We start from the raw sequence: 25835 nt of genomic DNA on the forward strand, positions 1-25835 counted from the left end.
AATAATGGCTGTTTGATATACTGTGCGCCGTCTATATATACTCTTTTTATATATATCTATAAGTATTTATATAGTTATATGTGTATGTGTGTGTGTGTGTGTGTGTATATATATATATATATATATATATATATATATATATATATACACACACACACATATGTATATATATGTGTGTTTGTGTATATGTATCATTGGAATGTTTAGTGCTTCCACATTGTACATTCCCTATGGTAGACTGACTGTTCTGCATGATATGTTAGAGAAATCATCTTGACATCTTACAGCTGAGATGGTGTACTGTTAACTTGGTGTGGCTATGTTGTGCAGGGTCCTGGGTTCAAGACTTGCAAGTGCTGCTTATTGTGTTGCAAGGCAGATCAGTTCAGCTGTGGAGGAAGGGATAATGACAATAATTATAAGAGATCCCTAATTTGGACCCCTTCACCCCCATTAACAGTGCCTTTGGTCAGATGTTTTGCAGTGAGAGGTTCAGAGTGTGGATGCAATGCGTGAATGCAATATATATATATATATATATATATATATATATATACACATATATACATAGACATATATATATATATATATATATAGACATTTTCTATATATATATATATATATATATATATATATATATATATAGACATTATTTATATATATATATATATATATATGTGTGTGTGTGTGTATATTTGTATATATATATATATATATATATATATATATATATATATATGTATATATGGGAGCACTTGACAACGTCGACAGCTGAGAACGCCGACAAGGAGCTCGCCGACACCAGAAGATCGAAGATTGAGAAGACCGACGGATGAAAACCCCGACGCTGAGAAGACCGACGGATGAAAACCCCGACGCTGAGAAGACTAATATGGGAAAAGGCTGTGTAAGTATGCGGTAGTGACGGACGTTAGGGTACGAGTAAGGTAAGTGTGTAATATTGACAGTGTCTAGGGATACGGGTGGGTTAAGTGAGTTAGGGTTAGGGCATGGGTTAGGTAAGTGTGCGATAGTGATAGTCTTTGGGTTAGGGGTGGGTTAAGTGAGTTAGGGTTAGGGCGCGGGTTAGGTAAGTGTGCGATAGTGATAGTCTTTGGGTTAGGGGCGGTTTAAGTGAGTTAGGGTTAGGGCGCAGGTTAGGTAAGTGTGCGATAGTGAAGGACCTTAGGGTTAGGGTTTGGGTTAAGGGTGTAGATAGTTGTGTATGTGAGGTTTAGTGTGAGTTTGTAAGGATTTTGGTGTGCTTGTGTTGTGTGTGTGCTTTTTGGACACGGGATTTGTTTTGTTTGTTTATTGTCGGTATTGTGTCGGTATTATGGTGTGTCAGGCATGTGAGGTTTCGTGTTTGTGAACGTTCGGTTATGTGGTGTGTCTGATTTCGTTGTCGATGTTGTGGTTTGTCGGTGTTGTCAAGTAGATCCGTCCTCATATATATATATATATATATATATATATATATATATATATATATATATATATATATATATATATATATATATATATATATATATATATATATATATATATACACACATACATACATACATATAAATATATAAATACATTTTCCCTGCTGTTGAATGACTGTGCTGCATGGCATGTTTGAGAAAACATCAACCTTTTGTACAGCTCAAATGGTTTAGTGGTGAATCTCTGTGGCTATGGTGTGCAGGGTTCAAGCCTAGCAAGGGCTGATTATTTTGTTGCTGGGAAGAACAAGGGCTGTTGGATACAGAGTGATTAAGGTACTTTTAAGCAGTTGTAAGCGGGTTTTATGTGTGTGGTTATCAATGCTAACTTCCGGTCAAATAACCTTACAGACAGTTAGCCTGAAAGTGCTTAATCTGTGTAGGCATTGCTTAGTGCCATGCAAACAGGCTTAATCCTGCTTATTACTGCTTAAAAGTGCTTACTCCCGCTTACCCCTGTGCAAATTTCTTTAAAAAAAAAGAAAAAAGGGGTGATAGGAAAGTAGTGAAAAAGGGGGCATGCAGAGGGAAAGACAATATGGAAAGTAGCTAGGGATGTGCAGGACAGGTGCAGGGAAGGTCCATAACTCTCCACTTCTTCTACAGCAACAGCTGTTTATATGTATACATATATATATATATATATATATATATATATATATATATATATATATATACATACACTAAATTTGGAGGTAGATTTGGACACTCAAACCCCTGAGAGATGGGTGAGGACAACAATAATGTGTTGTGAAGCCATTTAGACCAGATTACATGTGTCCAATGGACACGTGTGCAAAATGGACAGCTATGTATGGGACAAATTTTTTTGGGGGGGAACAGATTGCCTTTTTTTTAAGGCGAGAGTGGGATATTGGGGAAGGATAGTAGTTATATTTGGGGAGGTAAGTTGGGTAGGAAGACAGACAAGACAGACAAGACAGCATGCAGGGGCAGTATATAACACATGTGGGGGTAAACACCTTGGACAGGGAGGGGTGTTTGGAAATCAGAAGCCCATGAGCCCCCAAATGGAAACAGTGGGACTGATGTCCCCACCCATGGGCAGTCACCACTACACCTTCATGGCCCTGTAGGTAGCTGTGCTGGGGGCTGAGCAGGAGGGGTAGGCTGACCCTCTAAATGTGCCACATGGCCCTCAAGCTGATGTAGCAGATCTCCAAACTCCCCTCAGAACTTGCTATGCACCAATCCCTGGACCTGACTTCTGGCGACAGGATCCTGTCCGCTCCCGCTCTCGGGGGGGGGGGGGATGAGCCCCATCCCCTGAGGCGGTTCCACCCGAAGATAGTGCAGGACCAGCGGATGAGGAGACCTTGGGGTGGGCCCCAGATGTGCTAGGGCCCAGCACCATGGCCAGATGAGGTGTGGGAGAGGTGGGTCCGCTGGGACTGGCCTTCCCAAATGTGCAATGGTGTTGCAGTTTTAAAACATATGTGGGTTAGTAATAGTCAACACATTCCAGGATTAGTTATAACAGCACGCATAGATATTCCCATTAACCCAAAACATCAGATTTGGAACAGTTGCATAGCAAACAGAACACATGCATACATGGGACCACAGTGGCCATTACAATGGCATGCAAGTTACATTGATAGCAACAGGCCACCAATGATAGTATTTCACCATGGAACATTAATAGAAACACATTTCAATATTTATTGAACAATTGGACATATGTCACAACAGTAGGTTTGGTGTAAACATACCCATTGATTTGTGTATTTAGATTATTGTTGCAGATATGGTGGGGGGATGTCAATTAACAACTTATATATCCTTGTAGTACTCACAACTTTAATGATTATTGCTCTAATCATTAATGTACAGGTATTATTACAATACCCTATGGCCTTTGTTTGGGCAGTGGTATGTTTGTACACAGTGTATACTTCAACTGTCTTATAGCTAAATACTACATCTCTTACCTGGTAGACCTGTGGAGGGAATGTTTGTTAACATTACCTGACTGTTTCTACACATATTCCCAGATTCTGAGTTAATATTATGCACATACCTCTCAATCTCTTAATCCACACACTCTGGACAAAGCTTGACAACATGGGGGTACAAATAGGGACATATTTTGAATATTGCTCTCATAAACTTGTATTGTTGCTAGAGTGACAGGATTTGTTTTAATATACATCTTCTGAAGGTTTTGAGGTCTGAAAATCAAATGTATGTCATTATTTAGTGATTAAAATTCTGAGATCATCCCACTGATTTGCCAGGGGGACAGAGGAACAGGCAGAAAGCTAAATACTACATCTCTAACCTGGTAGACCTGTGGAGGGAATGTTTGTTAACATTACCTGACCGTTTCTACACATATTCCCAAATTCTGAGTTAATATTATGCACATACCTCTCAATCTCTTAATCCACACACTCTGGACAAAGCTTGACAACATGGGGGTACAAATTGGGACATATTTTGAATATTGCTCTCATAAACTTGGATAGTTGCTAGATTGACAGGATTTGTTTTAATATACATCTTCTGAAGGTTTTGAGGTCTGAAAATCAAATGTATGCCATTATTTACTGACTACAATTCTGAGATCATCCCACTGATTTGCCAGGGGGATGGAAGAACAGGCAGAAAATATGAGCCAATTATCTGGAAATTCTGAAAAAATTTGTACAGTTGAGAAGTATGATTATGCATACAACTTTCTACCACTCCCAGGATTTGAACTATGGCTGTGTCTGCTAAAAATACAACAATTTATGTTTCAGCAGCCTGTGCTATTTGGATATTGCTGTCTATTCCTTCCGTGTTTTCTGTCTAAGTCTCTACTGGTTGTACAATCTGACCTTGTAATTACAACAGTCTTATACAGACATTCCTAGACATATTTTTATGTAGCACAGTGTGAGAAACAGTGGTTTACACAACAGTACTATTCTGATATCAGATTTTACTGAATGCTACATGTCAGGCCATACAATACCAGAGTAAACACTACTAGTCCAGGATTTAAATCTTTGTTGGCAAGCACAGTTTTCTTATCTGACAGACCTGTGGAGGGAATGTTTGTTAACATTACCTGACTGTTTCTACACATATTCCCAGATTTCTTGTTAATATTATGCACATACCTCTCAATCTCTTAATGCACACACTCTGGACAAAGCTTGACAACATGGGGTACAAATAGGGACGTATTTTGAATATTGCTCTCATAAACTTGGAGAGTTGCTAGAGTGACAGGATTTGATTTAATATACATTTTCTGAAGGTTTTGTGATCTGAAAATTAAATGTATGTCATTATTTAGTGACTACATTTCTGAGATCAGCTCACTGATTTGCCAGGGGGACAGAGGAACAGGAGAAAATATTAGCTAATTATCTGAACATTCTGAAAAAATGTGTACAGTTGATAGGTATGATTATGCATATAGTAGGTCTATATTAGAATGCTGAAACCTCACTTATGAGAATCCGAAAGGCCGACACATACACAACGAACTACAAGATCACCGAATGTCCTAAGGTGCGAAATTCAAAATATCGAATTGCCATAGTTGGCCAACTCCACCGCCCGCTACGTACTGCCTACCCAAACAAAATAAATATGAATGTATTACTATATATGCACTTACCTTAACCCGCACCCTAACCCTAAGGTCAGTAACTATTTCACATTTACGTTAGGGAGCTATACCAGATAAGGGAATCTCCTACTGACGTTTTACCTCACTAAACATGGTGTGGACAACTATGGCGATTTGGTATTTTGAATTTCACGCTTAAGGACATTCGATGTTCATGTGTCGGCCTTTTGGGATTCTCGTAAGTGAGGTTTCGTCATTCTAATATAGACCCGCATGCAGCTTACTACCACTCCCAGGATTCGAACCATGGCTGTGCCTGCTAAAAATACAACAATTTAAGCTTCATCGAAGTGTGCTATTTGGATATTGTTGTTCTTTTCTTCAGTGTTTTCTGTTTAAGTCTCTCTTGGTTGTGCAGTCTGATCTTTTACTTACAACAGCCATATACAGACATTCCTAGACATTTTGTTTATGTAGCACAGTGTGGTTAACAATGGTTAGCACAGCATTACTATTCAGAGAATGCAGCAATAAATGCCATGCAATACCAGAGTAAACACAACCAGTCCAGGATTTAGAGCTTTATTGCCAGGCAGTTACAGTTCTATTTAAATATGACCTATATGGGACTATTACTGTCATATTGTCCGGCTTATTCAGTACAACCCATACAGTTTGTATACTGCCAAGTGACTTTCTACTACTTTATATTTATTTGGTATGACTTCTACAATCAGGATTGTTACTCACCAGCCTCACAATGCAGCCTTTGCAACCTACTAGCATAAGCTTCCTGATTCACAGCCCACTCAGCTGCAGCTGTAAGGGAAATAAAGAAATATTTAGGCATACCTATCCATCATATACACAGGCTGGACATTAGTAAACAGTTATTAGTATGAGTACTTACACACTGCTGGGACATCACCCCTCTGCCTTGCTTCTTGGACCCACTCATCCAAGAGCTCCCTCTTTCTCTGCTTCAATTCAGCATAGTGGTGCCGTACCTGCTAACCAGTCCGAGGGATACCAGTGGCACTGGTGAGATCACGGGTGAGACTGTCCCAGGTTTCCTCTTTATATTGGGAGCCTTTTACTGACCCTGCAGCAGTCTCTCATCATGGTTATGTACCAGGATTCCTACCATGACCTTGGACTCCTGTATGCCCCAGCAGTGTGCATGGAAGTGTATGCCCTCACCAACTCCTGACATACTGCCTACAGTGGGAAGCTGCAACCAGTTATGAGCTGTATTCCCATGTGTGGGGTTTAAATATGGCCGATTTCCCACCTTTTGCCATGATTGGATGGTTTTGAATATTCTGATCTAAGCTAAGCTACGGGCAAACATGCTTAGCTAAGGTTGGCAGTGCTTAAAAGGACAGGTTCAGCACTGCTTACCAATGGGCAAATCCACTTAGCTGGGCTACTCATTGCTTAGCAGTCATATTTACACAATGCTTATACCTGGTAAGCAGAGCTGTGCAATGCTCAGCATTGCTTATTTTTCATTTTATGGACTATCTGCTGTATGGCATTGATTCATCATTCATTACATATTATAAATTTGTTTACTGTCCCTGACAACCCCTAATGGACTTTCATTACATTTATTCATGTGTGACTATACTGTATGGGGCACTTGTGTTCATATGGGGGTTTCACAACTTTATTAAACTGACACCTTACATCTGGACCTAATGCAGTACTCTGGTTAAGAAATATGTGTTATTTAGTAGCTAAGAATAAAAAAATGTTTATGTACTGCTTTCACATGTAAAATGCAAATTGGTTACAGTGGGGATTGAACCAGGAATGGCTGCTTACAAAGCATACACTCTAACCTTACACTATTGCAGTATTGCTTATGTTGGATGTCTCTTGCTATTTAACTTATTATGCTGTTTAAGTTGGAGTAAGTATAGCTGAGCAATGGGCAAACCATGCAGCTACGCTTAAACTTTATTGCATGTTTAAAAAAAATATTTGTTGTTTTTTTATTTATACCCTTCTGAATATCCCTGCTAATGCTGAACCTGTTATTCTATCAACTTTCTGCTTTGTGGGACAATTGTCCCTTTTGGCTTTGTCCACATTCCTTACTCTGAGGGGTTGGGAGGTGTGTGCTATGTGCTTATGCTACCTGTGTTATTCTAACAACTTTTGTCTTGGTAGGGACGATTGTCCCTTATGGCTTTGACCAGATTTGTTATCCTGATGGGTTGGGGGTGTTATGAGTGTTCTAGCTCATTTTAAATTGCCGAAAGGCATTTCTGGAGTGTAGGGGGCATGTGTATTGTGAGAGCTCTGCTCTCAGACACACCCCCTGTGCTCATACACGGAACCGTGTCCATTTTAGAGCAGGGCAGCACGCCTTCATAAATACGCATGGTGCACTGTCGTGCTGTAACAGGAACTGTCTCTGCCGTGCAGGAATAACTTATTCCTGCACAGCTGCTTGCTGAATCCCAGGGTCTGTGTAACAACCAGGCAACAAAGGAATGCACATTATCAACTATTTTAACTAAGCTGCAGCAAAATGGAGGATCTATTAGCTACATACACAAGTAATCAGCACCTTGACTACAAAGGTGTAAACACATGATCTAGCTTGTACATTTACTTTGTTGAGCCACTGTCTGCCACACCAGGAGAACTGAGAAGCACATTAATATTGTTCAGTTAGTGTTAAAATGTATAAAACCCTTTTCAAAATGTAATATACAAAGCTTGTAAAAAGGGCATTATGGGAATGAGGACTTACACAGTGGATACTCCCCAAATGTCTAAGTATGATACAGGTGCATAATTTACCTTTAAGCTAATAACTACTGTTTAAAAAATGGACTCCCTAAATACCTGGAAGTGTTTACCAGTTAATGGCACATACCAAAAAATACCTTATCTGTACTGTTTAACGATCCACTGTGCTGCTCTTCTTATGTTTATTTCAGTAGTTTAGTCAAAGGCAGATTTTACGCAGATGGGACTTTGCAAACATCGCAAACTGCTGTGTGAAGTAGTGCGTGATTTTCAGGACAGTAGTGGAAATACTGCTTGATTCTCAGGATAAAAGGGATGCAGTAATAACACAGAGAATGGAGAAAGTTGAGGGGAACACAGCAGAAGTTTGGGGAAACTTGTCCATGAAAAGCTGACTAGATAGAATAATAAGTTGTAAGTTATAAAGCATGTTTAGCGCTAGTGAATATTTTGAACAAAAGGACAATATTTATTGCTATGAGATCACTCAGCCTATTTCATATATATATTGTACTGCTGCTATGTTTAACAGTCATTACTGCTTTTGATTGTTAGTTGCATCAAATAAATTTTGATACCTCTCTGGTAACTACTAGTAAAAGAACATGTAACTGTGAATGGTTAAGCAGGATACTTCATGACACTGTGACCAGCTAAGTACAAGCAGATTTTCTCTGGGTAAATGTACATGAGTGTGCTCACTTAATGTAATTTTCCCAAATAAAACTGGGAACAGAAAGGGCTTTGTCATCAAGACTGTGTAGTAAGCTAAACTATTTAGGCTGAAACATTAAAAATGCACATAGCTAGACAGATAGAGAGATAAAGAGATAGATTGTGATATATTTGTATTTTTTCTAATTATCTAATCTATTTACTTATCTATTCACTTATCTATCTTTCCATCTATCTATCAATCTATCTATCTGTCTATCTATCTATCTATCTATCTATCTATCTATCTATCTATCTATCTATCTGTCTGTCTGTCTGTCTGTCTGTCTATCTATCTATCTATCTATCTATCTATCTATCTATCTATCTATCTATCTATCTATCTATCTGTCACTACATGAAACAAGTCCAGCACCCAAAATTGTTTTTGAAGGTGGATTTCAAAGAAGCAATTCCATACTCCCTGCTCATATGTTTTAAATGGTGCTCCTCTTCTGGCAGACATAGAGATAAGAGGTCTGGGTACTTTTCTCTCATTCTATAGACATGTTGCCATCATAGCCAGGAAATTCTTCTATGTGGCCCAGTCAATTTCCAAGGAAATGTTTTCAAGATTCAAAGAGGTCATCCTGCCACTGCACTCTTCCCTTATCAGACTCATCATTGAATACAATGCCCTTTGGTATGTATAAAATGAAGCGTACTGTTCAACTAGAAAGGCCCTAGAGATGGTGTGCCAAGAAATCAAACACTTTAAATCTTTCAACTATCAAGATAGATTATCACAACCCTCATAGGTTTATATGCTTACAGGTAAGGACTAGGCAAGCTGCCCTTGTCAGTCATTTTTAAGTCTATCCAGTTTCTCTTTTTCTGCTCGAATTAACCTATTCCATTTGGTTAGAGACTGGCCTTACCCATCCCATGGTCGATAATTATATATTACCCATAATGAGAATAACTGGGATCATACCATAGATAATTTGAGGGGACCCTTGCATGGGATAAAGCATTAAGGAGTACAGGGGAAGTACTGGGGTAAATTTTCTGTTTCACATACATAGATCCAAGCTGCGTTGGAATATGGGCAAGGATAAACTTTGTTTTATGTGGATGAGGAGTCTATTCCCAAGCAGAGGTATTCTCTGCTAGATATATCTGTCTCTCCAAATCATTCTGTTGATGTTTCAGAAGAGGTTTAGATTGATATACGGAGTATTTCTGATGCCATCTGACTTGCTGATGTGCAGTAAATCCATAAATATTGGGTCTGAGGCTACCTTGTACGCCAGACACAGGTCACCTTTTATCAGTCTGTAGGGCACTGAGTATAGTGTGAAGGCTTTGAATTGGTCCATATAGGGCATGTTCTATAGGCTTTGTATCCTTTTAGTTAGGTATCTTTGTGGGCATTCCAGTTGTTGCATGTGTTTGGACAGATATATGCCAAAGGGGATATTACATTCAATGATTGGCCTAATGAGGGCTGAGTAAAGGGGGACAATGACATTCCTAGATCTAGACACAATCCCTTACTTTATAAGCTGTGCAATATAGAAGGATTTTTTTATAACAATAGGCATATGTTGGTCAAACGTTAGGCCACTGTCCACATAAACTCCCAAATCCCAAACAACTAGGTCAGCTATTAGGAGTGTATTGTCAATGTGGCAGTTCCTTGGATTAGATGACTTCCCATAGGATACAATAATGCATTTTTTTGCCATTTAGTTTGAATCCATGTTTTGGTACCAGTTATTTATTTGAGACAAATCTTCAGGCAGGATAACAAAGTAATTTCAGGATTCAATGACTGCTCCCAGCTTGCAGTCATCTTCAATCTTATTCAGCTAGAGCATGTTGGTATTGGCTTTTACTTCAGAAAAGTTGATGTCAAACAGGAGAGGTCCCAGCACAGAACCCTGGGGGACTCCACTGGTGACCGGTCTCTTTGTGGGGATAACTTCCCCCATTTTGATTTACTGTGTCCTATTAGCTGTTCTACAATGTCTAAGTGGGGAACTGTGTCATAAGCTTTGGCCAAGTCAAGGTGTATGGTATGTAGCATTTTATCTTCCTCCATTGCTTTGGTGACCTTTTGAAAAAATCCACCAGGCTGAGTAAGCATGACCTGTCCTTGATGAATCCAAACTGAGATGGGGCCAGTGTTTGGAGGTTCCCTATGCCTTGACTGATTAGCTCCATGATAAGTCTTTCCATTGGTTCACATATGAGGCTGGTCAGGCTTATGGGTCTGTAATTGCCTGGTCTGTGAAAGGTCCTCCTTTATGTTGGGGAATAACTGTAGCTGTTCACCATTCGCTTGGTACAAAATCTGTATGATGGCTGACACTGAACAGTGTTGCTGGGGGGGGGGGGGTGTGTGACTGAATCATGCTTCATACTATTTAACGTTCATCCAAGGCTATTGTCAGGACCCATCGATTTTGTATTGTTGCTTTTGATAGCAATTTTTCTTATGTGATAGCTGGAAGTGAACCAGTTCAGGTATACCTTGAGGGACAGCTAGAGGGGAGAGAGGAGTAAAGTTAGAGATACATTTATTCGCCAGTAGGTTCAGTATAGCTTCAGCCTCAGTGTAGGTAACATCATTCACATTCAGCTCAGTGCATTGCTGTGTTGTGCTTTTTGAGATTATGAACATAACTGAAAAATGCATTGTGATTGTCTTTGGCTTGGGTGACTATTTTAGCCTCAAACTTAATTTTGGTAGATTTTATTAACTTCCTGAGTTGTTTGTTTATTTCATTGACAAGGACTCTAATATTCTGGGAATTACTCTTCTTACTTTTGGTCACAATTCTCTTTCTTTATTATAAAACTTGTTGATATTATGGTTCTACCGTGAGGGTTTGTTTCAGGGGTTTGCCCTGCACTTGTTCCTATGTGGTGCAGCTGCATATATGCAGCTGTTCACATGCTGGTATACTATGGTGGTGTAAGTTTCTGTTTTCAGTGGAGCTAACTGGGTTTTGCGGGGATTTGAAGCTTAGCAATGAATCACTTAGAATGAGGTAGTTTAACATTTCAAAAGGTACCTTGGGTGGAAGGGATCTCTGGTTTTAGTTTTATTTTGATGGAGACTGCTTTATGGTCAGACCCAACAAGTGATTAAGATGCACAAGAGATGGTGCAAGATGCTCCCATATTAATAAGGATAACATCCAAGGTGTTGCTCCCCTAGTGGGTACTCTAATTGTTCCAGGACATTTGTATTGAGAAAGTCCTGGAATCTGTGTGCTTCTGCACTAGTGCTGGTGTAGGCTTCCCAGCCTATGACTGGATAGTTTAGATCACCTAGCAAAATGTTATTGGATTTAATACTGAGTGATTCTAGTTCCTGTAGATAGGCATTGTGGCTTTGTTGTGTCATAGAGTAAGTTCTATTACTAGATAATATATGGTAATGTTATATTAGTAATTCCAGTACATAGCTGCACTGCATTTTGCTGTTTAAGTGGTCTAACTGTTGGTATTAAACCTTAGTGTCATTTGTATGTACTGAGTGTATGTCAGGTTAGGTCAGGACTTGTCTTTGCATTAAGGCAGTTCCAGGGCAGCCAGCTCAGAGCTAAGGGTCTAATTATTCTGCCCTCCCATGCACAATATTATACTTGTGCTCCAAAATCCAGTGTATCTGTTGGGGTCTACTTTAATTAAACGAAAGCAGAATCCATTGAATATGAATCCGTTGATACATAAACAGTGAAACGCGATAACATTGAACACGCAAAACCACAAAATTTAAACATCGAAACCGCAATAGTCGGCCAACCCCATCACCTGTAACATACTACCTACGCAAACACAACAACAAAAAACACATACATACACTAATCAAAACCCTACTACTAACCCTAAATGAAAGCACCAAAACCCCACTTGTAACCCTACACTAAACCCCACATACACAACTATCTATGCACTACCCTTAACCCCTCCCTACCCTAAGGTCCATAACTACCGCACACTTACCCTACAGAACTATACCCACACAAAGTAAATATTCCATGCACATACACTTAGCGAAACCCTACACTAAACCTTACATACATTACCTATCTATGCACTTACCTTAACCCGCACCCTAACCCTAAGGTCCGTAACTATCGCATACTTACCTTACGGAATTATACCGCAGATGGGCCAACTATGACAATTCGACATTTCTGATTCCGCTATTTAGTGCGTTCAACGTTTCCGCATTTTGCTGTTTACTTGTCGATGGATTTGTATGCGACAGATTCTGCTTTCGTTTAATTAAAGTAGACCCATCTGTTGTTGCTTGCCTCTTATGATAATTTGGCAATATAATTCCTTCCCTCCCTCTCTCAGTTTATTGGCTGTTGATAATAAGCACATAAGTATCATTTTAAACATTGTAATATATTCTTGCATCTGTAAGTATGAATATATATTTGTTTTTTACCATATCCTTGTATCTGTAAATATGTTTTGTTAATTTCTTATGAGATCCTATTTATCCAGGCCATGCCTGCAAATGGTCGATTGAGTTCAGTGCAGTATCGTGGTAAACAAATATAAATAAACAAACAAACAAAGAAACAACTAACTAAATAAATAAATAGAATTATTTTGCAAATTCTCTCCCCTTAAATTACTCACTGGGCTTAAAGACCTATTATAAAATTGGTTAATATTGAGTGCACTGATACTGCTTGATTGCACTGATCTTAGTATTAAATTAGTAAGTTTGTTACTATAATTAGCTTAGTGGTTTTTGCTGGTGGCAGAAGAAAGTTTCCAGGCTAGTTGTTTTGTACTGAACTTTAAGTACTCAGTGGCAAGCCTACCCAAACATTATCTTAAAAATGAACTCCAAGCAATTATAGTTATTTCTGCCCCAGTGTCATTCCTGTTGGTATCATGAACCAGCTCTTCCCCACAGCTTCCCTAGCCAGCTTGCTTGAGATGAGTACCCTGAGACATTGTAAGAATCATCTCTTGTAGTCTGATCATCTATTACACAAACAGCATAACACAGTATGTGAGAGATTACATATATAATATCCTTATTTGCTTGTCTTCCTGTCTGCTGAATGTAAACTGCTTCATCCTCCACCACATTTCTCTGCATGCATCCAACACTCCTTTCAGTTTCATATGATCTCCTTAAAATGTACTGACATTACACAATGAACTCTGCCTTCACATATGCCAGATTCGTTAGCACCAACACTGTGTCCATGATCTGTATTCAAGAACATCCCTACCACATTTGTTGTGCCTTCTAGTTACTCAGAAAGACTGCATGGTGTACATGTAGTCTACACTTTGTGGTAACCTTTATGAATTCCCTTGATACTTAAGGCTAAAAGAAAATCAGTAGGAAAACTAAAATTAGGAAGAAGAAGGTGTGAGGTATGCTTGTGTTGCCTTTTCACTCAGAACAGTGTACACTTAGTGTAGGTGGTCATTAATCCCATCATATCGGTAAGCTATCTGTAATACTACATTAAAATCCCCTGCCCACATCACTCAGTCTGCTCTAAGCCTCATATTTTCATTTGCCTCTACACATCCTATCAAATCCTATACCTTATCTCTCTTCTGGCCGTAATAAGAGCACATGAATGCAATAATTTAATAACTGATGAGATCTTCCTTTAAACATAATAGATGGGATTCAACAGTATTAAGAGCATATCCAGAGACTGAAAAATTATTTCTACTAATTCAGAAATGATATGATACTTTGGATTACTTCTGTACATGTAATAGCTGACAAATACTAAAATAGGTTCAGGCCTTTACTCTTTAAGTCAAATACCTTATATTTGCCATGAAATGTTTACTTTATTTAAAAATGTTGACTAACGTCATCATCATCAACCCCCCCTTTTCCCATTTTCTACATGGTATCAGGGTGTTGCATCAACTATCCCCATCTCTCTCTTGATTCAATGCCACTCTCCTACCTTCTTTGCCTGTCACTCCTGCCTGCCTCAGGTTTTCTCTCACATAATTCATCCATCCCTTTGCTGGATACACTTATTACCTCTTGCTTTCTTCCAGTCTGTCCCAAATCTTTTTCACCAGATTGTCTTCTGCTTTTCTGCACATATTCTGTTCTCTTTGACATTCGGTGTAGTTGGAGCTATTTCAGCTTCTGCTCTAATGTCTCCATTTCTTTGTCTGTCACATATTATGTAACCTACCACCCATCTCAAACAATTCTTCTTCATCACCTCTAGCTTCCTCAACTGCTCTGCCTTTACTGTCCAGGTTTATGTGCCATTCAGTAGTATGGGTCATGCCACTGTTTTGTACACCTTACATTTCAGCTTGTTTGGCATTCTTCTGTCATACACAACCCCTGACACTCTGGGCCAGTTGGCTGCAGCCCCACTGATTCTAGCTTTGACATTCTCATTCAGACTTCTTTTCTCCTCAACCACCCCTCCTACATACTCACAGCTATTAACCTGTTACTCTATTTTCCCTTCTATCTCAATTCCCAGCTTCTTCTGATTTCCCCAGTTTGATGTCATTATCACTGTCTTATCTATATTCAGTTTCATCCCATGCGCCTTCAGTTTAGCATTCCATTCTCCTATCCTTTGGTGAAGTTCTTACTCAGAGTCTGTCTGTAATGCCACATTGTCTGCATACAGCAGCTTTATTGATCTGTCCCCTCCGACGTTTTTGCTAATGTAGTCCATCACCAGTATGAACAGCAGTGGGCTCAGAGCTGAACCCTGATGCACACCCACTCCCATTAGGAACCTCTGTGTGAGACCGAACACTGTTTGTACTTGAATCATCAAGTCCTCATACATAGTCTGTACTAATGCTACCATTTTTTATTTTATTTTGAATTAATTTTATTTTTTTTCAAAATATATTTTTTATTGACCATATATTGTGATAACTACAGCTTGGTAGTATGCAAATTTCATAAATTTCTAATTTATTGATATGACTTGCAACTACTTTGGTCTTTGGTTTCTCCCTGTTTTTATACATTTGTACCTCAGTTTATGCACATATGTTTTAGTCAGTTGCTATTCAGTGCTTATTTTCATTATTCATTGTTTGTTTGTTTGTTTGTGTCTTTTGGCTTTTCCCAGTTAGGGGTCGCCACAGCGGAACTCCGGTCCGCTAATGATTATTATTCATTGTAATTTTGTAAATATGTATTTCAATTTACATGTACCAACATCTGTCACAGACACTCACAGTAATTCTCATGCATTTCTTCTGGCCTGGGTAAGGCCTGTGAGAGAACCTTCCTGCATTCCATATCCATACTGAAGAAACTCAGTATTCAAGTAAAAACAAACAAAAAAACATGAATACATAACTAAGATATTAAAAATAAACATTTTATCATTATAATAAAAAAGAATAATGTAAGTCTCACCTGTCTCATTCTGCTTGAACACAGAATTTGTTAGGAGAAAGTATAATTAATATTAATAGTTTCTTGTGTTTGAAAATTAAAAAATTTGCAATATTTGCAATGCATCATGGGAAATGGTAGTCTAGCAATATGGAAAAAAGATATTGGGCCAGATTCATTTACGGCTACTCAAAGTATTCACTAAATGTACACCATTCTGAGTGAATAGACAACACAAGCATAAATCCCACCTTCTATTTCCTGATTTTTAGTTTTCCATCTGATTTTCTTGCAAACTTAAATGTCGAGTGGGATTCATGATGGTTACAACAATGTGTAGACTATGTCTGCACTTAGTCTAATCTTTCTGAGTGAATAGGCAGCACAAAAATGTGGAAGAGATGTTCTTGAATACAGATTGTGTACACTTAGTGTATGCATTCATGAATCTGGCCCTTTCTATTTGATGAATGAAGCATCTTAGTAGCACTGTGTGCTCAGATCATTACACCTTGATTTTGAAATGTTTTCTTATTAGCTAGACCTTTATAAATGTGTTATAAATGAAGACCTGAAGACAATTGCCATTATTTGCTAAAGAGTAAATTAAAAAATGCAAGTGATAAACATTTTGTGAGACATATTTAGATAGAGGCCTACTTGCCTTCACAGCTATTAATCTGTGATCCAAATTCAGGATTTTGCCAAGTTTTGCAATGGAATTCACTTCTGTTAGCTGTTTGAAATGCTTTAACTTCTTGCTTATCAATGCTACCATTAAAAATCACATGATAAGATAACGACTGCCTAAATAAATACCACTTGATACACTCTAAATAATCATGAATGGTATATCACATTATATTATGCATATATGTGTGCGTGTATGTGAGTGTTTGAGTTGGACAGCTATATATGTAGAGTAGCTCTTTTTAAACCAAACCTGCCTTCTGACTAAAGCAAATTCTTTTTTTGCAGTCCTTGTTTACAGACAGGGGACCCTCTCTCCCTCATCACCTCCTTAGCCAAGGAAGTGATTGATAATAGAGAAACAACATTTCCTCCACTTCTTGGCATAGGGCAACCTCCTGGTACAATTAACACTACCGTGACATCTGACATTTCTCAGAACAGTTTCATCTACACTTACTCTGGCAACTCTCCCGACATCGAGGAGATTATCAGGAGGCATCGGCCTGTACTGACCTTTCATGAAGAATTCAAAGATGCCCTCCCATTATATCTTAAATTTGTAAGAAAGAGGGACATTAACTTTAAGGAACTATTTGAAAGAAAACATACACCTCAGGTTAATAATTCTAACACACGACCAGGTACTTTCAAGTGCGGGTCCTGCAATCAATGCCATGCCATCATTAATGCTTCAACCCTCTACATTCCCTCCAGGAATTTTAACATCAAATCACACCACCACTACACTTGTGGGAGCAAAGGGGTTGTCTACCTAGGTTTTTGTACCATCTGCTCAAGCTTCTATGTTGGCAAAACTGAGAGGCCATTTAGGAAAAGACTCTATGAGCATTTTTATGACTTAAGTAAACAAAAGGAGTCCAATGCATTTTACAAGCATTCCCTCACCTGCCCCGAGATTGATCTTAAATTCATCGTGTTGGAGCAAGTTATCCCGGATGCTAGGGGAGGTGACTGGGAGACAACCCTCGAATATAGGGAACTCATATGGCAACTTAAACTGGATGCAGGCAGACACCCTGGATTAAATGACAACATCAATATAAATAGTGTCCTTAAGTTAAGAAAGGCTAGATTATGAGAAGCTCACTCATTGCTGATATAAAAAATTTTCACGTGGAACATGATAAACAATTTATTGCAACTTATGCTTACATTTATTGTTTATAGTTTTTTTAGATTATTTCATATTTTAGAACAACATTTACTGTACACATTGACTACATAATATTTCAATTTTTATTAATTAGGGATTTTTCCTAAACATCCTTCCAAATACATATCTACATATACACACACAGAATATTTCCTGTATGTTTTTATACTTCGAGGGTATTTAATGATGATTGCGACTGTGTTTTGACAATGTCTTAATGCCTCGGACAACATGTGTCCTCGAAGCTTTAGTTTTTAGTACTTCTACCACTTTGTATTGGCATTTCATCTCACTATTAATCAATTATTATTTTTTTCTTCTTCTTATTATTATTATTACCATTATCTATTTACAGTTTAATAATTATTATTAATAACGATTTATTTTTTTGGTTTAGTCGAATGAATTTTTTCCACATGAATACATTTTCCCAAAGCACATAAATACCTTTTGTCCTATTATCAGGTTGTTTTATTCTCAACCGATTTGACACAGTATTATTGTTTTTTATGTACCAGGTCTAACTTTTAACAATTAAGTAACTTTTAACAATTAAGTAATTTCAGCAATTTCAAGTTTTAATTGATTAATTAACAATTAGCTACAGTGTATATAAAGCCTTGTTGCACTTTGTATTTTAACTTGACAAAGCTCGGCAGAGACTGAGCCAAAGCACTTGTTTTTATTGTTTCTACTGTTTTGCAATAAAGAATCAGATCATTTTCTGAATATTTTTACAAAGTACTAGCCTGTCTTGGCTTGGCTTCCTGCCTTGGATTTATTTTTTCTAAAGCAAATTCTTACCTTCTTTGGTGAACTACTAGGGATAAGTCTGTATTTCCATACATGAGCCCTTATTACTGACATTTTTTTTTTACAAAATAGTTCTGACAAACACTATTACAAACACTAGCATAACACTGTCAGGGCTTCATCAATTCAAAGATACCTGTTGCATCTCAATGTATTTGAATTGTTTCAGCTTCCCAAATCATTACCAGAGCAGTCTGTTGATGAAAATGCCAATGCCTGAGGATACTTGGTGCCATCCTCTTTATTCCAAATTCCAATTCGTTTTTAAAATTTAGTTCTGTTTCATTCTTGTGTTCTCTCCCATTTTTAACATGGGCCAAATTCATAACTGTTACCACCATGTATACACGATAAGTAAACCTTGTGGTTACCTTTTGTATTCAGACACAGCACTAACATGGTGCTTTTGTATGAAGATGCGTAGTGCCACTTTGGGCTGTCTCTGTGACCATGCTACGTGCTAATGAGGCAGTTTAGGGGTGGAGGCATATGCTAAATAGCCATGTAGTCTCTCTTACCTGAACTGTCTCGTGGAAGGAATCTACAGACAAAGTGATTCGTAGAATCTTTCAGACGTGTAGATTAGCATAGCTGCTCCTAGTTCATTGCAGTAGTGAACATGGCCAAAAGACTATGTTCATCCATTGTGGTAGAGATAAGTACCAATGAATTTAGTGGTAGGGTAAGATTTGGAGGTGTATACATGCTTTTATGTGAGTGGCTGCATGTTTGAGTGCATCTGCGAATGTGAAAGCACAGGGAATCACTAGACATCAGGGATGTTCTTAAAAAACAAATAAAAAAAACATTGTTGGAAAAAGGATTTGAACCATGTACCCTTGACAGAAAAATCCTCATGCCGTATATACCAATGCAGCTGGTGCTTTTTTAAAATACAGTGAGTATCTTGAGCATTATACAATGCCTGCAAACATGCCAAGTTTAGAGAAGGGATGGAAATGTTAGGCATACCTCTCTGTCCCATACACGGTATGTCCTACTATGCCTTTACTGAAGGATATGAAGTGTGAAACCTGAATGTCTAGCATTATGGACTGACTGCCAACTCTGAATTGTCTAGGTAGGTAAAAGAAGACAACATGGATATTCTGACCACAGGGACAGGTAAGAAATATGCAGTGTGTGTGTTTGTGTGTGTGTGTGTGTGTGTGTGTGTGTGTGTGTGTGTGTGTGTGTGTGCACACGTGTGTGTGTGTGTGTGTGTGTGTGTGTGTGTGTGTGTGTGTGTGTGTGTGTGTACATTGCACTGTGTGCTTCTGTATGTGGAGAATGACTGGGGTTCCTGTGCTTACACAATGCAGTTGCCATATTTAGTTACTATGGAAAGTGCTGATCTGTACTTCCTGGTAATTAATGTAATTCTGAGTCATGCAAATTATCCCACAGCAAGGTCTTTCTTTGCTGAGGCTGACGTGTCTCCAAATCACAAAATATCACATTGTGTTAACAGGACCTTTTTACTGTGACCCCTAATACCAGTGGAATAGTTAGGCCATTTGTAGTCCCAGGACAAGACCTCATTTGGCACACTCTGACCTGAAGAGCAAAACAAAAGTGGACAGACAACTTGAAGAGCAAACAAATCCGGTAGAAAAGATGCAAAACATATTATTCTAGATACTTCCTATGTTTAGAACAGCACTGCAATATTGTAAACTTTGTCCCTGATGTATGTTCCCCAACTTGACAGGAAGTCAGTAAATGAAAGACATCAGACTTTTTTACCCTTCAGAAAATACACAGTAATACAAAACATGTTATTCTAGCAACTTTCTATGTTTATAACAGCTTTGCAATATGTTAACCTTTGTCCCTAATCACCACCAACCAGTACTTGAAGTTGTCACTAAATATGAACAGACATCCTGGCATACTTGGGATCAACAGTTCATAGTAATAGTGAGTGTGGAAGAGAGGTGAAGAAGAGAGTACAGGCAGGGTCAAGTGGGTGGAGAAGAGTGTCAGGAGTGATTTGTGACAGACGGGTACCAGTAAGAGTGAAAGGGAAGGTCTACAAGAGGGTAGTAAGGCCAGCTATGTTATATAGGTTGGAGAGTGTGGCACTGACAAAAAGACAGAAGTCAGATATGGACGTAACATTGTTAAAGATGTTAAGATGATGTTAAGATTTGCATTGGGTGAGACAAGGATGGACAAAATTAGGAATCAGTATATTAGAGGCTCAGCTTGGGTTGGGCAGTTTGGAGACAAAGCCAGAGAGGTGAGATTGCATTGGTTTGGACATGTGCTGAGGAGGGATGCTGGGTATATTGGAAAAAGGATGCTAAGAATGTAACTACCAGGTAAGAGGAAAAGAAGAAGGCCTAAGATAAGGTTTATGGATGTGGTGAGAGAGGACATGCAGGTGGTTGGTGTGAAAGAGCAAGATGCAGAGGACAGGAAGAAATGGAAACAGATGACCTGCTGTGGCAACCCCTAATGGGGGTGCATAGTATGGTAAAACATATTATTCAATCAACTTTCTATGTTTATAATAGCATTGCAATATTTCAAACTTTGCCCCTGATCTGATCTGCCCACCACCAACAACTTGACGTTGCCACTAAATAATGGCAGACATTTGGGTTTCATACATCAGACTTCTTCATGTACTGTGGTGGTGGTGCTGCGGTAGCGTTGTCGCCTCACAGTAAGACGTTGTCCTGTTCGATTCTCAGCTAGAGCATCTTCTGTATAGAGACATGCATGAATGGGTGTACCTTCGTTGAAGGTTGCGCGTCAGGGCTGGCAACTCGGCACGTAAAAATACACTGCCAATCATTAGTGGACCAGAGTTCCGCTGTGGCAACCCCTAACCGGGAAAAGTCGAAAGACACAACGACATCAGACTTCTTCATCCTGCAGAAAATGCATAGTAATGCAAAACATTATTCTATCAGCTTTCTACATTTATAACAGCAATCAATATTTTAAACTTTATTATCCCCACCCTACTTGCAAGTCAGTAAATAACAGGCATTTAATTTTCAGAGGGAAGAGTTAAATTTATGCTAATTAGATGTCCATATTTTAGGTGGATGTTCCTATTTTTCCAAACCAGCAGCTTCTGGTCTTATTTTCAATGACTGCAGGTTGAGTGTGAGAGGTATAACTATCAGTACCAATTGTATCCTGCCTGTCTGCTACCCTCCCCAGCCTGCCCAGTAGTCACTCTACAGTCTGCAGTGACCAGTAGCCCACTAAACCACTTGCATTAACTTACCTGGCCACCAACAGGTATGTTTGATACTTGAAGTGACTGCCCAGCACAAAGAGCAGACTCTTGCTCTCATGACTCCAGCCTAGTCCATCCAGTAAAAAAAGAAAAAAAATAAAATCTAAAAGTTAAATAAAAAAAAAATCAACAGTTGGATTCCAAATACAATATAGCAGGAGAGGAAAGACTGAGTACTGTAGTAGTGCCAACACCATACAGAAAATAATTTTAACTCACAATCACTGTTCTCGAGGTGAGAACAAAGAAAACAGGTATGGTTCTTTTGCTGTGGGTTCCAAAAATAAACCCCAGTAACTGTCGTCTCTAACCTATGCCTCCACCCAGCCACTCAATCAGGTGCCTTTGGGACGGTGCCTAAGGCTCATCCCTTACACAAAACATTTAAATGGGACAGAGAGCATTGCAGTTTAGAAACAGAAACTGTGTTAGGAAAAAAAAAGCAAAATGTATATTATTTTGCATTTATTTTGTGGGATTTTGTGCCCTGTCAAAGCCGTCACTTGGGGCAGTTGCCTCTTCACCCTGCCCTTTCTGTGCTACTGCTTAATGTGATGCAGTAGTATTTCAATGAAACTTCTGGATTGTTTTTGTATAATTATAGTCCTTTTTTTAAATCATAGACCTCTGCATGTAGCATTCAGGTATCATATTTTTATTGAATTAATTTGCTTTATTTGTAACTTAGTACTGAAATCCTTCATTTGAATAGTTAACACATATTAATTATTATGCACAAATCTTATTTTATTTACTCCCAGGCACCACGTTTTTCTATCACACAAGCATTTTCTTAAGTAATATTATGTATGTTGTCATTATTTCTCTGCTTAGGTAAATTAACGCCTTACCTGCTTAGAATAACTTACCTCCTTCAGCGGAAATTACCTATTCAACATTCATAAAAATTTTTCCATGGGTCATCTTCCTTTATACAGTATATACCACTGAAACAAATAAGTGGCTGTTAGCATATTGTTAAAAATTGTACTGCTTGCCTTCTTCCTGTTACACTATTCCCTATTCAGGAATCTAATATAAAATGTGTGGAAGTATTAAAGAAAGCATTTGGTCATACTGACTTGCAGCCTTAACTTAATTATTTATGTTAATTGCTGTATTACTTTATGTTTTTGATGGACTCTTGAATTTACTTCTTCATCTTTGAAAAAATATTTGTAATAACACTTTGAAGTATGATACCTTCATTTAAGTCTTTTCCATCAATATCAAAGTTGTTGTCTTGTGTGTATTGTTTGAACAGTGTCATTGAACTAAACATCTACCAGTTTTTATAAAGGTCTGTTGAGTAAGGGTTATCTGTTCATCTAGGCTAACAGTCTGCAGCCTACTATACACCTAGCCAATAACCAGAGGTTTGAATCAAACCCTGTACTTTGTACCAGTGAGGTAAAGACCTTAACCATTATACCAATTCCACCCCTGTTTTACAGTTTGAGTATTAAATGTCAGAACTTAAACATCTGTGATTTTTACTTTGAAGCATGTCTCACGCAGGAACAATAATCTCAAATTACCATCTTTGATCTTATACCACAGTGGGCTGTCTTTGATGCCATGCCAGAGTGGGTGGAAACTTACTCAGATTACTGTCTTTGATGTTATACCACAGTGGACTGTCTTTGATGACGTGCCACAGTGGGTGGGGCTTTCTCAAATTACTCCCTTTGATGTTACAGTGGACTGTCTTTGATGACATGCCACAGTGGGTGGAGACTTATTGTTTAACACTTGCCTTAAGCTGCTGGATGAGTAACATTATGTCCTGCAGACTAATTAAATGCCACAGAATTTAAAAATATTTCTTTTTTTTTTTTTTGGGGGGGGGGGGGTTAAATTGCTAATATTTGTAGTGTGTGATAGACCCATAATTAATTATCCTATTGGTATCCAAGAGACTCAATATTATATCAGGTAGTTTGCCCACAGAAAAAAAGGCTTTTTGTTATTGCTGCATACATTTCTAGTTTATTCCAATTGGATTTAAGGAGTTTGTACTCATAACCATAATGGCTTCTTGAAGAATTAGGTATTTCCATCCATCTCTCATGCAAGCATATAGCTAATTGTATGTGGATCCCCCATCAATTATCTTGTATTTTGCATGCTGCAGTATGTTTTTAAGTGGGTTTGACATAAAAACTGGGTATTAAGAATACGCACTTGAAATAAACGCATTACTCGTGGACGTTGTGGCACATAGAAAATAATAGGGCCCGTTTTTCTCTGTAAGCTATCGTAATGTTTATTCTATTAACAAAACATGGTATGTGTATCCATCACTATGTTTATTGTTTGCTTGCAGTGTGTAAACTTTATTCACTATGGGTAGACTGTCCTAGGAGTGAATTGAGTATTATAAATCAGCATAATAAGAAAAATGATTCTATATAGACTGGTATGAATGTCCATAACATAGTAAAACAGACAAGTCCACTTGTGTGCGCCAACAATCATATGAAAAATCTTTTGAAGAAGGAAGTATACATGTTGCTTAAGAATGTCATATAAGGAAAGCAGTTTTGATTATCTCACTGTCACAAACAGCTACTAACAGCTACAATGCAAGCATGTGTGGGGATGTAGCATATATTTGCTATATTTTTGTTATACAGTTTCAGCTGAAACTATTGTTTTATCCTGAACTACAGCATACTTTTCTAAGTCATATCAGAATACCCAATGTATGTTAGGTATGATAAAACAGTATTATCTCTTACTATATGACTCAGTTTTGTTAACAGTTCTAAGGAGGTGAAACCAATGGTATCTACAGAACATACTAAGTTAATTAAAGCTTACTAATTTAATGTGAATGCCATTTAATATCTAGCAATCTTTGAACATGGGTAATTACACTGTCAAAATGTATATGGAGGCTGACAGATGCAACAGATCAGTGAATGAGATGCATTTAGGATGTGTGATGCACTAAACAATGATTTTGCATTTAAATATTAATATGGACACTAAGAGCATGCATTTATAATGTGTCCACTGAATTCTGAAGATTTCTGCTAAGTCTGATTTTTAGATTATTTTTACAGCAGGCACATAACTTACAATTTCTTATTATTTCATCTTACTCTTGTAGATTGGTTATGTCTCTTCATGCTCCCTGCTAAGTGACAAATTTCAGTTCCCTTCATTTCTTCGCACGGTTCCAAGTGATGACTTTCAATCCAGAGGCATGGCACAGTTAATTGTAAACTTTGGATGGACCTGGGTAGGAACAATAGCTGCAGATGATGACTATGGGAAGTATGGGATTAAGCTATTCAAGGAAGAAGTGGAAAAAGTCGGCGTCTGCATTTCCTTTTCTGAGACACTTCCACGACTGTACTCAAAAGATGCAATTCAGAAAATAGTAGATGTAATCAATGGATCTACTGCAAATATTATTGTTGTCTTCTCTTCAGACATCGACCTCAGTCCATTAATTGAAGAACTTGCACGGCAAGGTATGAGAAAAAGATTGTGGGTTGCGAGCGAAGCCTGGGTTACATCAGCCACGATTGCTAAACCAGAGTATTTTCGTTTTCTTGGTGGAATCTTGGGCTTTGCACTGCGTAGAGCTGATCTACCTGATTTTGATACTTACCTTAATAAGTTGCATCCTAATAGAACTACTGAAGAACTTGTGTATGAATTCTGGGAACATGCCTTTAACTGCACCTGGACCTTGGGTATGCCATCTAGTTCTGGCGGATACAGTTATTCACCACTAACAAGAACACATAGTATTCCACCTGTTTCTTCCAAACCATGTACAGGACGTGAAAAACTGTCAGATATTATGAACACGTATACTGACATCTCACAGCTCAGGATAACATACAGTGTTTATAAATCTGTATACACTGCTGCTTATGCACTTCATAACTTGGCTACTTGTAGAAATGGAACTGGACCATTTATTAATGGGACGTGTGCTGATATTATTGAATTTGAACCTTGGCAGGTACGTTGGTTATTTTCTC

At 38.2% G+C, this 25835-nt stretch overlaps 1 protein-coding gene across 1 annotated transcript in view; it reads left to right on the forward strand.

Moving 5' to 3' along the window:
• The window catches only part of LOC122801029 (vomeronasal type-2 receptor 1-like), a 444509-nt gene that overhangs the window by 309132 nt on the left and 109542 nt on the right, over nt 1-25835 (forward strand). Inside the window, exon 3 of the mRNA XM_044070488.1 lies at nt 24950-25816. Coding sequence (XP_043926423.1) covers nt 24950-25816 — 867 coding nt within the window. The remainder of the gene's footprint in view (nt 1-24949; nt 25817-25835) is intronic.

This window comes from Protopterus annectens, chromosome 4.part1 (genome assembly GCF_019279795.1).
Source record: "Protopterus annectens isolate FY-2018-M chromosome 4.part1, PAN1.0, whole genome shotgun sequence".
Lineage (NCBI taxonomy): Eukaryota > Metazoa > Chordata > Ceratodontiformes > Protopteridae > Protopterus > Protopterus annectens.